Genomic DNA, 13,702 nt, shown 5'->3' with positions numbered 1-13,702 from the left:
ACTCAAAAGTGTCCAGGCAAATAGGCGTGAAAAACCTCAGCTTGAGACCCTGGAAAGGTGCTGCCAGTCTGAGTAGACAATAATGACTTTGATGGGCCAAGGGTCTGATTCAGTATAAGACAGCTTCATATGTTCATATAACAGAGGGGAAGTGGGGTAATGGAGGAAAGAGACACGCTTTGGTGGTCACTGATTAATGTGTGGGATTCACTGCTGCAGGAAGTGGTGGCCGCTGCAAGCACACACAGTGGCAAGAAGAAGAAGACTGCAGATTTGTACCCCGCCTTCTCTCTGAATCAGAGATTCAGAGTGGCTTGCAATCTCCTATATCGTCTCCCCCAACAGACACCCTGTGAGATGGGTGGGGCTGAGAGAGTTTTTTACAGTAGCTGCCCTTTCAAGGACAACTCCTGCGAGAGCTATGGCTGACCCAAGGCCATTCCAGCAGCTGCCAGTGGAGGAGGCGGGAATCAAACCCGGTTCTTCCAGATAAGAGTCCGAACACTTAACCACTACACCAAACTGGCAAGAGGCGAGAAATAGATAGAGCAGGAGTCTCTCTCCTCCCCGAAACCCGCCCTCTCCTAGGGTTGCCAGGTCCAACTCAAGAAATATCTGAGGACTTTGGGGGTGGAGCCAGGAGACTTTGAGGGTAGAGCCAGGAGCAAGGGTGTGACAAGCACGATTGAGCTCCAAAGGGAGTTCTGGCCATCACATTTAAAGGGCCCGTGCTCCTTTTAAATGCCTTCCCTCCATTTGGAAATAACGAAGGATGGGGGCACCTTCTTTGGGAGCTCATAGAATTGGACCCCCCGGTACAATCTTTTTGAAACTGCGGGGATGTTCTGAGGAGAGGCACCAAATGTTATGCTGAAAATTTGGTGCCTCTAGCTCAAAAAAACAGCTTTCCCCAGCTCCTGATACTCATGGATTGATTCTCCATTATACCCTATGGGAACCGGTCTCCTTAGGGAATAATGGAGTGCCCTGCAGATATCCCCCCCGCCCTGCTTTCTGATGAGCCTGAAGCTAAGGGAGGGCCTCCAAACTGGGGGGGGGGTCCCCTGCCCCCACCTGGGGATTGGCAACCCAACCCTCCCCAGATAAGTTTGCCAGGTCTCCCTAGCTGTTGGCAGAAGAGAATGAGGTAGAGTTGCCAGATGCAGGCTGGGAAATTCCTGGAGATTTAGGAGTGATACCTGGGGGGGGAAAGGACCTCAGGGGAGTACAGTGCCACACGGTCCACCCTCCAGGCCAGGGGTGTCAAACTCATTTGTTATGTGGGCCGGATCTGACATAGTGAGACCTTGTTGGGCCAGGCCATTTGTGTACCTGTTTACGATTAGGTAGTAGAGATATAAACTTTATAAAGGACACAGGCAAACACAATTAAAGATTTAAAAAAAAAACACCTTAAAACATGCTTAAAACATTAGCATTCACTGGTCTTAAAGGTGCTTTCTTTGTATCTCTCCCACGGGATCCAGGGAACTGGGCAAAGGCAATTCTGGCTCTTTCCTTCCTTCCCCAAGGGACCAGGAGGGGGAAGAGCCTCATAAGGCTTGGCTCAGTCGCTCTGTTGTGCAATTCAGAGAGCCTGACAAAGCAAGCTCTGCCTCCCCCCCCCCTTCTTCCCCAAGGGTGGAGCCTCAGCCAATGGAGAAAAGAGAGGTTTTGCTCTGTAGCTCCTGTGCAATTGAGCCAGCCTTGCAAAGCAAGCTGTTATCCAGAAGGAAGCAAGAAAGGGGGAGAAGGAAGCAGATAACGGCGAATTGCTTGGGGGCCTGATAGGAGCCCTCCGAGGGCCTGATTTGGCCCACGGGCTGCATGTTTGACACCCCTGCTCCAGACCATCCGTTTCTCCAGGGGAACTGTCTCGATAGTCTGGAAATCAGCAGTAATTCTAGGACCCACCTGGAGGTTGGCATCCCTATTTCTCCCCGCCTTCCCAGAAGTCTTCAGGATATCCCCAGTCTGGAGCTGGCAACCCTATTAGAGCATCAACGTGCCACATTCCCGGTGCAATAATGTCACTTCCGTGCAATGGTCATTTTATAGAAAAATAGGCGGTGGAGTTTATTAGCATAACTTATTAAGCATATGCTGCCCCCCCCCCAACCAAAAGCATCCTAATGCAAGAAAGGAGAGCCCCGGGCGAGTGAGGCCTGCTTGGGCTGGCTAGAGATCCAGCCCGCCCAAGCAGGCCTCGCTCGTCTGAGGCTCTCCTGGGTCACCCCTCCAGTCAAAAGGCCAGCAAGCCACCCAAAATCACATAAGAAGTGGAGAAAGGGTGGGTGGGCTTCTCCAGGGGTTAATGAGGGCTGCTGGGGGCGTGGTAAAGCCCCTGGTGATTGGCTGGCTGCCCGCTCTCCTCATACAGGGATTGTTATGCAGCTGCACCTTTTATTCAAGGGACGAGGTAGGTAGTTGGGAAGGAGGAGGGGAAATCCACAGAAAGGTTCAGGATCTGTGCTCCTGTGAGCTCCTGCTGAATCTAGGGTTGCCAAGTCCAATTCAAGAAATATCTGGGGACTTTGGGGATGGGGCCAGGAGACTTTGGGGGTGGAGCCAGGAGATATGGGGCGGAGCCAGGAGCAAGGGTGTAACAAGCAGAATTGAACTCCAAGGGAGTTCTGGCCATCACATTTAAAGGGACAGCACACCTTTTAAAATGCCTTCCTTCCATAGAAAATAATGAAGGATAAGGGCACCTTCTTTTGGGGCTCGTAGAATTGGACCCCCTGGTCCAATACTTTTGAAACTTGAGGGGTATTTTGGGGAGAGGGCCTAAATGCTATACTGAAAATTTGGCACCTCTACCTCAAAAAACAGCCCCCCCAGAGCCCCCAATACCCGCGGATCAATTCCCCATCATTCCTTATGGGAATTGTTCATGGAGGTGCATAATGGCTGTGGGGGTGGGGCTTCCCCCGCCGGCCAGCTGGCTGGGGGAGGGGGGAAGCCTGTAAAACCAGAGAATCCCCTGCTGGGACCTGGGGATTGGGAAGCCTAGCTGAATCTGTGGCCTGCTTCTGTGTGATTTCATCATGCCGACCATGTAGATTTGTGATGGGCCTCTTTGAGGGCAGGGCTTCACTCGACAGCCAGTTGACTGGTGGCAGATTGGAGCCCCAAAGATTGGGGGATCCCCTGGCCAGACTGTGGAGTCCGGCAACCCTAAACCCTACACTTCCAAGGGGTCCTGCAACCCTAAACTCTACATTTCCAAGGGGTCCGTCAACGCTAAACTCTGCATTTCGAAGCTCCCAACCCTTTGAAGGCCACAGTAACAAAAAGGACTACGGAACAGAGATTTTATTGTCCCATAAGGAGGGATGACGGGGTTACAAGAACCAGGAGGCCGTGTGGCTTCAGGGAATATTCTTCCAGAGGGCTCCCCCCTCCCTGCCATTCCGCCCTGGGCGCTAGTGCATACTTCCCCATGGCACAAACAGGCCTTCCTCCCCGTGGCCACTAGGCTGGATTCTCACTGGAACATTTGGGACCACATGTTGGCTATATTTCTGAAGGAGTTCAAGAGATCGTTCTGCACGGACTCAGCATAGCTGTACAGTTTACGGGTCAGCTGCTGCAACTTTGGCTTCCAGGGTCTGAAGTGAGCCTGCACCTTCTGCTGGAGTTTCTGGTGAACTTCCTGGATCTGCTTCCGAAACTTGGCCTTCAAGGCCTCGCTGGACGTCCCCAAGAGTTGCTCGGTGCTCTGCTCCACCTTTTGCCCCAGCTCGTCTGTGAGGTTGGTCAGGGTTTGCCTCAGGGGCTCGGTGTGCTCCATCAGGCCCTCCTGGGCCGTGTTCAAGGCCGCCACCACCTTCTCTTGCCACTCGGCCAGGAGGATTTCCACCTTCTCCTTCAGCTCTTTCGCACGCGGCGGCATATTTTCAGACAGTTTCCCCCCCAGCTTTTGGATCTCGGCCACCAGCTCGGCCTGGCTGCTCTTCATGGTGTTGATGGCGTTGAGGACGAGGTTGCTGTGGGGAGAGAGAGAAAGAGAGAGCAACCAGGAAGTGGGGTAGCCTGTAGAGTTGCCAAATCCAATTCAAGAAGTATCTGGGGATTTGGGGGTGGAGCCAGACTTTGGGGGTGGAGCCAGACTTTGGGGTGGAGCCAGGAGCAAGGTTGTGACAAGCATAATAGAACTCCAAAGGGAGTTCTGGCCATCACATTTAAAGGGACCGCACACCTTTTCAATGCCTTCCCTCTATTGGAAATGACGGATAGGGGCACCTTCTTTGGGGGCTCATAGAATTGGACCTCCTGGTCCAATCCTTTTGAAACATGGAGGATATTTTGGGGAGAGGCACTGGATGCTATGCTGAAAATCTGGCGCCTCTACTTCAAAACACAGCCCCCTTAGAGCCCCAGATAACCAATTCTCCATTATACCCTATGGGAATTGGTCTCCATAGGGAATAATGGAGTGGCCAGCAGTCATTTCCCCCCCCTCCCCACTTTCTGATGACCCTGAAGCAGGGAGAGGGACTCCAAAGCGGAGGATCCCCTGCCCCCACCTGGGGATTGGCAACCCTAGTAGCTAGCCTCTAGGTGATAGGGATGCTAGCCTCCAGGTGGGGACTGGAGATCTCCTGGGATTACAACTGACCTCCAGATGACAGAAATCAATGCCTCCTGGAGAAAATGGTGGCTTTGGAAGGTGGACTTCATGACCTTATGCCCCACTGAGGTCCCTCCCCTCCTGAGGCTCCACCCCCAAAATCCCCTAGCTGTGTTGCCATGAGGTCTGAGTCTGCTTATTCCTCATGGTGCAGTACATTTCATTTATTCATTCATTTTTGAAAAAAAAAATCATATACCTGCTGTTCTCTTGGGCCTCCTGAGATGCAAGATGGACAACAATAATATATTCTGTTAACGGCAGAGCAGGTGTGTACAGACCCCTCCTTCAAGACTCCTCAACTCTATTGGGTGTGGCTGTGCCTTAAGCTCCGTTTTTATTACAAAATAAACATCCGGTCCCAAGTTTCATTTCTGAGGGTCCCTTGTACAATGTGTGCACCACATTTCTGGTGTAGGAGGGCCTCAGCTATTTTGGTGGTGGGGAGGATACACACATCCCTCTTTAAAAAGGCAAAATATACAGGTGTCCCAAGCAGAAATTTCTGTAACGATCAGGGCACCTTGGACTGTAAACGAGGCGGCCATCTACAGATACCTCCTCCACCCAGAGACACACAGAGGACAAAATACGCACAAAGTGTGCAGACGCTCATTTAAATTCACATGTGCAAATTTTCGGATCGTTGCTACAATTGAAATAGATATTCGGTACGTCACCTAGCCTGCTCAGACCCCAGCAGGCAGAACTCAGTACTTTGAGTGACGGCTGTCATTTAGATGTTTACAAAAATAGCATCTCCAGGTTAACAAAACCACACATTTCTACCTGTTTTATGGAACAGAACTTGGGGATTTCAGAGAGGAAGGAAGGAAGGAAGGAAGGAAGGAAGGAAGGAAGGAAGGAAGGAAGGAAGGAAGGAAGGAAGGAGGGAGGGAGGGAGGGAGGGAGGGAGGGAGGGAGGGAGGGAGGGAGGGAGGAAGGAAGGAAGGAAGGAAGGAAGGAAGGAAGGAAGGAAGGAAGGAAGGAAGGAAGGAAGGACAGGATGAAGGGAGGGAAAGAAGGAGGGAGGAAGGAAGGGAGGAAGGAAGGAAGGGAAGGAGGGAGGGAAGGAGGGAGGGAGGGAAGAAGGAAGGAAAGGATGAAGGGAGGGAGGGAAGGAGGGAGGAAGGAAGGGAGGGAGGGAGGAAAGAAGGAAAGGATGAAGGGAGGGAAGGAGGGAGGAAGGGAGGAAGGAAGGAAGGGAAGGAGGGAGGGAAGAAGGAAGGGAGGGAGGAAGGATGGAAGGAAGGGAGAGAGGGAGGGAAGAAGGGAGGGAGGAAGGAAGGACGGGAAGGATGAAGGGAGGGAGGAAGGAAGGGAGGGAAGGAGGGAGGAAGGGAGGGAGGGAGGGAGGAAGGAAGGAAGGAAGGAAAGGATGAAGGAGGGAGGGAAGGAGGGAGGAAGGAAGGGAAGGAGGGAGGAGGAAGGATGGAAGGAGGAAGGGAGGGTGGGAGGGAGGGAAGGAAGGAAGGAGGAAGGGAGGGTGGGAGGGAAGGAGGAAGGAAGGAAGGAACGAACAAACATTTGGCTACCTTAACTAATATTTACTAAATTTCAGCATTTCCAGTGGTGAAGAAGCACCTTAAATCTACTAGCCATTTTTATAGTCCTCTGAACAAGCAAGTTGGTCACATGTGGGGCGTTTTTTTAGGGGGGGTTACACGCCCATATTGTGTGTTTATTTAAGGAGGGGGAAAATAAGTCTTTGGTGCCAGAACTGGGGGATGTTTGTGCTATCAAGGACAACACAGGTTTCAGATAGGGCAGTGGCGCCAGACATGCTCTGGGTCACTCCGACCCATGGAGGCTCTGAGCCATCTGATCCCCCATGGCTGAGCCTGGCTTGCTTACCTGATCTCTTGGCCCTGTTGGGAGTTCCGAAGGGCATCCAAGTGTTCCTGAGTTGTGTTGTAGATGGACGGGAAATACTCCCAGAGGACTTTGTCCACCTGTTGCAGGCTAGTAATGGGAGCAGCCTGGGAGCCTGCAGGAAGAAGGGACAGTTGTCCATGAAATAAGTTTTTTGGGGGAGGGAGGGGATTTCCCCAATGAACCTGAAGAAAAAAAGAGACTCTCTTGACTTGGAGTGATGCTCCTTGTAAAATTTAGCCTCACCACCCAGGCATTGAGTGCATGTCGCTCATGAGCAGTGGTCATTTTGTAGAAAAAGAGGTGCCAGAGCACATTAGCACAACTCATTTGCATACGCCACACACCCCTGACATCACCGGAAGGTGCACTAAATGACATCAGCTCAGCATCTACCTTAAAATGCTTTTTGAATTAGAACGATCATCATAAAACCTTACTCCCATCATACTTTTTCAATGACTTTCTCCTTAGTGGCCACAGTGGCATGAGGAAGATTTCAATTTGTCTGCTTTATCTGTTTTGGTTCTTTTCTCATTTTCTGTGGGGGAAATTTTAAGTTTGTCCCATCTTAGAGTTCAGCAAAATTCTCACAGGGGGTTTGGAGCCAGAAGCAAGTATTGGGGGTTGAATTAGGAAAGAAAGAGCACTATAAAATTTAGAGGTTCCAGAGCTCCACTCCTGTGAGCTCCTGTCCAAAATGAGGCCTGCTCGTGAGCATTGTCACAAGTCTCAAAAAATCAAAACCTTAAAAGCTGTTAGACACCAAAGCTGAAATACCACAGCAGGTCACTTGTCAAGGACTCCCTGGATGTTGAAATCAAATGTTGAAAGCAGATATCAGATTCTGGGCAAACAACCAAATAAGCCTTTGATATCAGAACTCTTAGGAGGAAATTCTGAGGGGATTTTTTCTCCCCTGAGGGAAAAAAATGGTTTTAGTATGTCAGAAACAAAATGGGCTGAAGTGCTTTTCTTTCACACATTATACAATGGGACAAAACAATGGGACAGTGAGGAAGGCTGATATTCTTTTTTGTTTCAGGTTCCGTGTGCAAATGGTGCTACTTTAATAAAAACTGGCCCTTGGGATTCACACATCTCTTTCATCCCCCCCTTTATAGAATCAGCAAAACCAGCCTATTTGGGCAGCAAATGAGTGAGAGTTGGCAACGGAGGGTTTAATACCGAAACAATGACTGTACATTTCCACCCGTTCCCAACAGAAATTCTGCCCCTTTTGTCATGAAGTGGCAGGCAGAAATTCAACAGGTGCTCCTTTGACTCTCGAAAGCTTATAACCCCAACACTCTCATTGGTCTCTACTAGACTCCAATCTAACCTTCCCAATATCCATCTCTCCCTGTCAGGAAAAGCTGCACCTGTTGAATTCAGGCCTCTCATGCCCTCAAAGGCACACAGCCTCTGTGGAAGGGGGGAGATAGCTGGGAAGACTGATCTATGGGGATTGTTGGAGGTATGGGTTGTATTTATTTATGGGATTTATATTTAATCTCTCCTGGAAGTTTGTGAGGTTAAGATTCTTCTAAACACCTGCCCAATTAAGTCCAAATGGGTCATGCTGATGCTACAAGCGGTTGCCAGCTGGCCAGGAGAAAAATGCCCAGTCCTTTTAACGGGGGGGGGGGGTTAAGTCCTTTTAATGGGGGATTATTGTGAGCCCCGTGGCGCAGAGTGTTAAAGCTTCAGTACTGCAGTCCTAAACTCTGCTCACGACCTGAGTTCGATCCCTGGCAGAAGCTGATTTCAGGTAGCCAGCTCAAGGTTGACTCAGCCTTCCATCCTTCCGAGGTTGGTAAAATGAGTACCCAGCTTGCTGAGGGGAAAGTGTAGATGACTGGGGAAGGCAATGGCAAACCACCCCGTAAAAAGTCTGCCATAAAAACGTCGTGAAAGCAACGTCACCCCAGAGTCGGAAATGACTGGTACTTGCACAGGGGACCTTTCCTTTCTATTGCGTGAAAACAGGCAGCTAATGCTTTTTATGACATGGAGGCAAAAGAACAAAATTACTGGGCAAATAACAGCCCAGTTAAAGGGAAGGATATTTGTTCTCTGAGCCTGTCAGCAACCCTAATATCTGTGACAGGATTTTCCAACATTATATGTAACATGAGAAAAACTACCAGGAAAGTGGGATTTAGATAGAGGCTGGAGTACTGCAAAAGGGAGTTTAAGACCTCTCAACAGCCTATTTTCCCCAGTAGAAATCCTCACACCTCTGAATTGATATCAGCGACGTATTATAGGGTTACCAGATATCCCCTGCCCCTCTCTTCTTTGATGTCTGTCTTCTTGGCTCCTTTTTTTAAAAAAATGATGAAAAAATTCTTTCGGTTGGAAGGTTAGGAATATTCCCAGTTAGTAGCAGTTATCACAGTTTAAATAGTTGGGCAATTTAAAATAAGATTCGTCATAGGGTACGCTTGCTTGAAGTAGTCAGTCAGCAAATGCGTCCTCTTTTCTGCTTTTCAAAATATGGCAACCCTAACATATTAAGAGCAGCATTCCCTCTAAGCTGTGGAGTCTTGTGAGCAAAAATTCTACTTTGTGAGCTACTGGCAATAAAATTGTGAGCTACTGCATAAATTACTTTGCTCAGGGGCCATTTTTCCTGAGCTAAGGCAAAAATGTGTGAGCCAGAGGCTTAAAAACTGTGAGCTAGCTCACGCTAACTCAGCTTAGAGGGAACACTGATTGGGAGCAATATCTCCCCCCACACACACCCACAGATAACAAGGGCAGTTTCAGGAGACAATTTCTTTGGGGTAATTGCACTGTGGGAGGGGGCGTGCATGCCTCCCCCCATCCAAATAATCCTGGAGCATGTTTTCTAACGCTATAAGAACACCTCAGGGAAATCCTGTCATGCAAAGCATCGGTTCTTCTCCCCTTCCCCACGTAAATAGTTTCTCTCACCTGCCAAGATGGCCAAGGTCAAGAAGACGGCAAGAGACTTCATGGTGGAAGAGAGTCGGAGACACCACACAAGAGAAGAACCTGGAATGTCAGTCCAAAAAATAGGAAGAACTACTTTATGGGGTGGTCAGATGGGGTGACCACCCTGCCCTGGTTATTCATTAACAACATGCTGCAAAGAAATTTGGCAAAGGATGGGTACGCCAGGCTGGTCCTTTCGGAGCTCACGAGAAAAGATTTGACTCCGGTAGAAAAGCATTGCCAGGGAAGAGGAAGAGAGAAAGGAACCTGTAGGGATCGAAGGCCCAAATTTAGGAAGATGAAGGGCAAAGGTCAAACTCTGAAACTCTTGCTTTGCTGGCACTGTGTGTGGAAAGAGCAGTCAAGTCACAGCTGAATTTCGGCAACCTGGAAGGGTTTTTGGAGCAAAAGATGTTCAGAGGTAGTTTGTCATTGCCTGCCTCTGCATAGAAGAAGAAGAAGACTGCAGATTTATATCCCGCCCTTCTCTCTGAATCAGAGACTCAGAGCGGTTCACAATCTCCTATATCTTCTCCCTCCACAACAGACACCCTGTGAGGTGGGTGGGGCTGAGAAGAAGTGGAAGAAGCCCACAGATTTATACCCCGCCCTTCTCTCTGAATCAGAGACTCAGAGCGGCTCACAATCTCCTATTTCTTCTCCCCTCACAACAGACACCCTGTGAGGTGGGTGGGGCTGAGAAGAAGTGGAAGAAGCCCGCAGATTTATACCCTGCCCTTCTCTCTGAATCAGAGACTCAGAGCGGCTCACAATCTCCTATATCTTCTCCCTCCACAACAGACACCCTGTGAGGTGGGTGGGGCTGAGAAGAAGCGGAAGAAGCCTGCAGATTTATACCCTGCCCTTCTCTCTGAATCAGAGACTCATAGGGGCTCACAATCTCCTATATCGTCTCCCCTCACAACAGACACCCTGTGAGGTGGGTGGGGCTGAGAAGAAGCCTGCAGATTTATACCCAGCCCTTCTCTCTGAATCAGAGACTCAGAGTGGCTCACAATCTTCTCCCCTCACAACAGACACTCTGTGAGGTGGGTGGGGCTGAGAGAGCCCTGACAGAAACTGCCCTTTTTAAGGACAACTCCTGTGAGAGCTGTGGCTGACCCAAGGCCATTCTAGCAGCTGCAAGTGGAGGAGTGGGGAATCAAACACGGTTCTCCCAGATAAGAGTCCGCACATTTCACCACTACACCAAACTGGCTCTCCTGATGTAAGCCACACTGGTGTAAGTCATGCTGGTTCCCCGTGGGGGGGTGGGGACTGGGATACCAATGAAGTAAATAATACCAGTCTGATGCCCAGGGGTGGAATTCTAGCAGGAGCCCCTTTGCATATCCGGCCACACACCCGATGTAGCCAATCCTCCAAGAGCTTACGAAAAAGAGCCTTTTAAGCTCTTGGAGGATTGGCTACATCAGGGGTGTGTGGCCTAATATGCAAAAGAGCTCCTGCTAGAATTCCACCCCTGCTGATGCCTCTTCCCTGGTGAAAGAACAATGCTGTTTCATGGATAGGGGAAGCTAGGTAGCCAAATTTCACAGAATCGTCTTGTTCCCTCAGTATTTGCTGTTGACCCATGAACAGGAGACAAAAGTCCCCAAATGAAAATACTGGTCAAAACATACAGCCTTGCTATGCTGTCTGGGCAATCTCTTCTTTGAATTAGAAGCCCTTGAGCAGGGGTGGCCAAACTTGCCGAATGTAAGAGCCACACAGAATAAACATCAGATGTTTGAGAGCTGCAAACAGGGCTTTTGGGGGGGTAGCAGGAACTCCTTTGCATATTAGGCCACACCCCCTGATGTAGCCAGTCTTCCAAGAGTTTTCAGAGCTCTTCTTACAGGGTCTACTGTAAGCTCCAGGAGGATTGGCTACATCAGGGCCCAGGGAGTGTGGCTTAAAATGCAAAGAAGTTCCTGCTACAAAAAAAGCCCCGGCCGCAAGACATGAAAGTCAGATCTTTAAGAGCCACAAAGAAGAAGAAGAATTGCAGATTTATACCCCAGCCTTCTCTCTGAATCAGAGACTCAGAGCGGCTCACAATCTCCTACTCCCCCCACAACAGACACCCTGTGAGGTGGGTGGGGCTGAGAAGGCTCTCACAGCAGCTGCCTTTTCAAGGACAACTCCTACGAGAGCTATGGCTGACCCAAAGCCATGCCAGCAGGTGCAAGTGGAGGAGTGGGGGAATCAAACCCGGTTGTCCCAGATAAAAGAGTCCACGCACTTCACCACTACACCAAACTGGCTCTCTTTAGGCTTGCTTTTTCTTTACCAGCATTTACAATGAATTCTGTAATGGCTGAAAACACAGAAGACCACCCATCTTAATGACAGAGTTAACAGTCTCAACATGGTGAGAGAGAGGCAACTCACATCACTTGCGTCCAGCTGTTCCAAAGCCAGTTATGTGATGTGTTTCAATTCAGAAAGGCCAGCTTAAATTTTCAGGATGTGGAGAAGCTGCAGTTTTCCTAGGGTTGCCAAGTCCAATTCAAGAAATATCCGGGGACTTTGGGGGTGGAGCCAGGAGAAATTGGGGGCGGAGCCAGGAGACATTGGGGCGGAGCCAAGAGCAAGGGTGTGACAAGCATAATTGAACTCCAAGGTAGTTCTGGCCATCACATTTAAAGGGACTGCACATCTTTTTAAATGCCTTCCTTCCATAGGAAATAATGAAGGATAGGGGCACCTTCTTTTGGGGCTCATAGAATTGGGCCCCCTGGTCCAATCTTTTTTAAACTTGGGAGGTATTTTGGGGAGAGGCACTAGATGCTATACTGAAAATTTGGTGCTTCTATCTCAAAAAACAGCCCCCCCCAGAGCCCCCGATACCCGCAGATCAATTCCCCATCATTCCCTATGGAAATCGTTCATGGAGGTGCATGATGGCTATGGGGGTGGGGCTTCACCCGCCGGCCAGCTGGTAGGGGGAGGGGGGAAGCCTGTAAAACCCCCTCTGGGACCTGGGGATTGGGAAGCCTAAATCAAGGGATGAGCATGTCTCTTCTTGCAACAACTGAAGCCATTTTATAATATAGTAGCTTCTCTTTCCCACCCTGAGCAGCGATAAGCCATTATTGAGAACATGTTGGCTGATGATAAGAAGGAAGGCAGGCAAATAGACGGGTGGAGGGTGGGAGAGGTGGACAGAAAGCACCTTTAAAAGCATTTTCCAAGCCACCAAGAAGTCATTTCAAGAGTGAAGCGCCTTCTCCAAGCCGGCTGACGGGGCAGTGGGGGCTTTGAGAGCCACACAATATGTGTCAAAGAGCCACACGTGGCTCCAGAGCTGCAGTTTGGCCACCCCTGCACTAGAGACACCCCCTTCTTGCCGCAGACACCAAGCCGAAGAAACGGCTGGGGAACAGAGCATTCAAATGTAAATTGACTGCAAGCGAACGAACAGGGTGAATAATTTCAACACAGCAGATACAGAGCCGGATTAACAATTAGGCCAAGGTGGCACCGGCCTATGGGCCCCCACACCTTTAGGGGCCCCAGGCCAGCTTTCCCCGCCGGTTCCCCCCCTGCTTGCAGCCCTCCCAGCCTGCACGCGCAGCCAGCAACTGAGCCGCCTTTTGCCCGACTTGCCTGGTGTGGCTGCTGCTGGCGTCATTGCCAAGTTTGCCTCTCTCTGCCTCTCCCCCGCAGCTTTGTCAAAGGGGCTTTTGAGAAGGGGCCTGCAGGCTGCAGCGGGGGCCATGGGAGGAGGGACGGGTGCTCAGACTGTGAGAAAACTTGTGAGGGGCTCCGTAAAATTTCAGCTAACTAGGAGCCTCCACAGAGTTTAATCCAGCACTGAGCAGATACACCCAGAACACGGAGAGTTAAATTCAGGTTGCTGGTTTGGTCTGAAGCAATAGTACAAAGGGTGAGCCCGGCGGCACCAACAAAGTTTTATTCGGGGTATCAGCTTTCCTGTGCATCCGATGAAGTGTGCGAGCACACAAAATCTTAAGGTGAAGGCTGTCCCCTGTGCAAGCACCAGTCATTTCTGACTCTGGGGTGACATTGCATCACAATGTTTTCACGGCAGACTTTTTTACTGGGTGGTTTGCCACTGCCTTCCCCAGTCATCTACGCTTTCCCCCCAGCAAGCTGGGCACTCATTTGACCAACCTCGGAAGGATGGAAGGCTGAGTCAACCTGGAGCTGGCTACCTGAACCCAGCTTCCACCAGGATCAAACTCAGGTTGCGAGCAGAGCTTGGACTAC

At 50.1% G+C, this 13,702-nt stretch overlaps 1 protein-coding gene across 1 annotated transcript; it reads right to left on the bottom strand.

Annotated features, from left to right (window-relative positions):
* Positions 1 to 3,300: 3,300 nt before the first annotated feature.
* On the bottom strand, positions 3,301 to 9,726 carry LOC132585695 (uncharacterized). Its single transcript, XM_060257565.1, has 3 exons — positions 9,446 to 9,726; positions 6,488 to 6,620; positions 3,301 to 3,989 (listed from the first exon to the last, which is right to left on the bottom strand). Exons 1-3 carry the CDS (start codon positions 9,486 to 9,488, stop codon positions 3,488 to 3,490), a joined length of 678 nt encoding a protein of 225 aa, XP_060113548.1. The 5' UTR covers positions 9,489 to 9,726; the 3' UTR covers positions 3,301 to 3,487.
* Positions 9,727 to 13,702: the final 3,976 nt, after the last annotated feature.

The sequence above is a fragment of the Heteronotia binoei genome, chromosome 17 (assembly GCF_032191835.1).
Source record: "Heteronotia binoei isolate CCM8104 ecotype False Entrance Well chromosome 17, APGP_CSIRO_Hbin_v1, whole genome shotgun sequence".
NCBI classification, from domain to species: Eukaryota; Metazoa; Chordata; class Lepidosauria; order Squamata; family Gekkonidae; genus Heteronotia; species Heteronotia binoei.
The sequence above is the reverse complement of the archived record's forward strand: the minus strand, read 5'-3'. Positions and strand labels throughout refer to the sequence as shown.

What these genes read in the sequence shown, in the direction of transcription:
- LOC132585695 (XM_060257565.1), bottom strand. Translation starts at nt 9,488, where the DNA reads ATGAAGTCTCTTGCCGTCTTCTTGACCTTGGCCATCTTGGCAG. An exon ending in GACCTTGGCCATCTTGGCAG is followed by an intron (nt 6,621 to 9,445) that starts GTGAGAGAAACT and finishes TTCTTCCTGCAG; the next exon opens with GCTCCCAGGCTGCTCCCATT. An exon ending in CAACAGGGCCAAGAGATCAG is followed by an intron (nt 3,990 to 6,487) that starts GTAAGCAAGCCA and finishes CTCTCCCCACAG; the next exon opens with CAACCTCGTCCTCAACGCCA.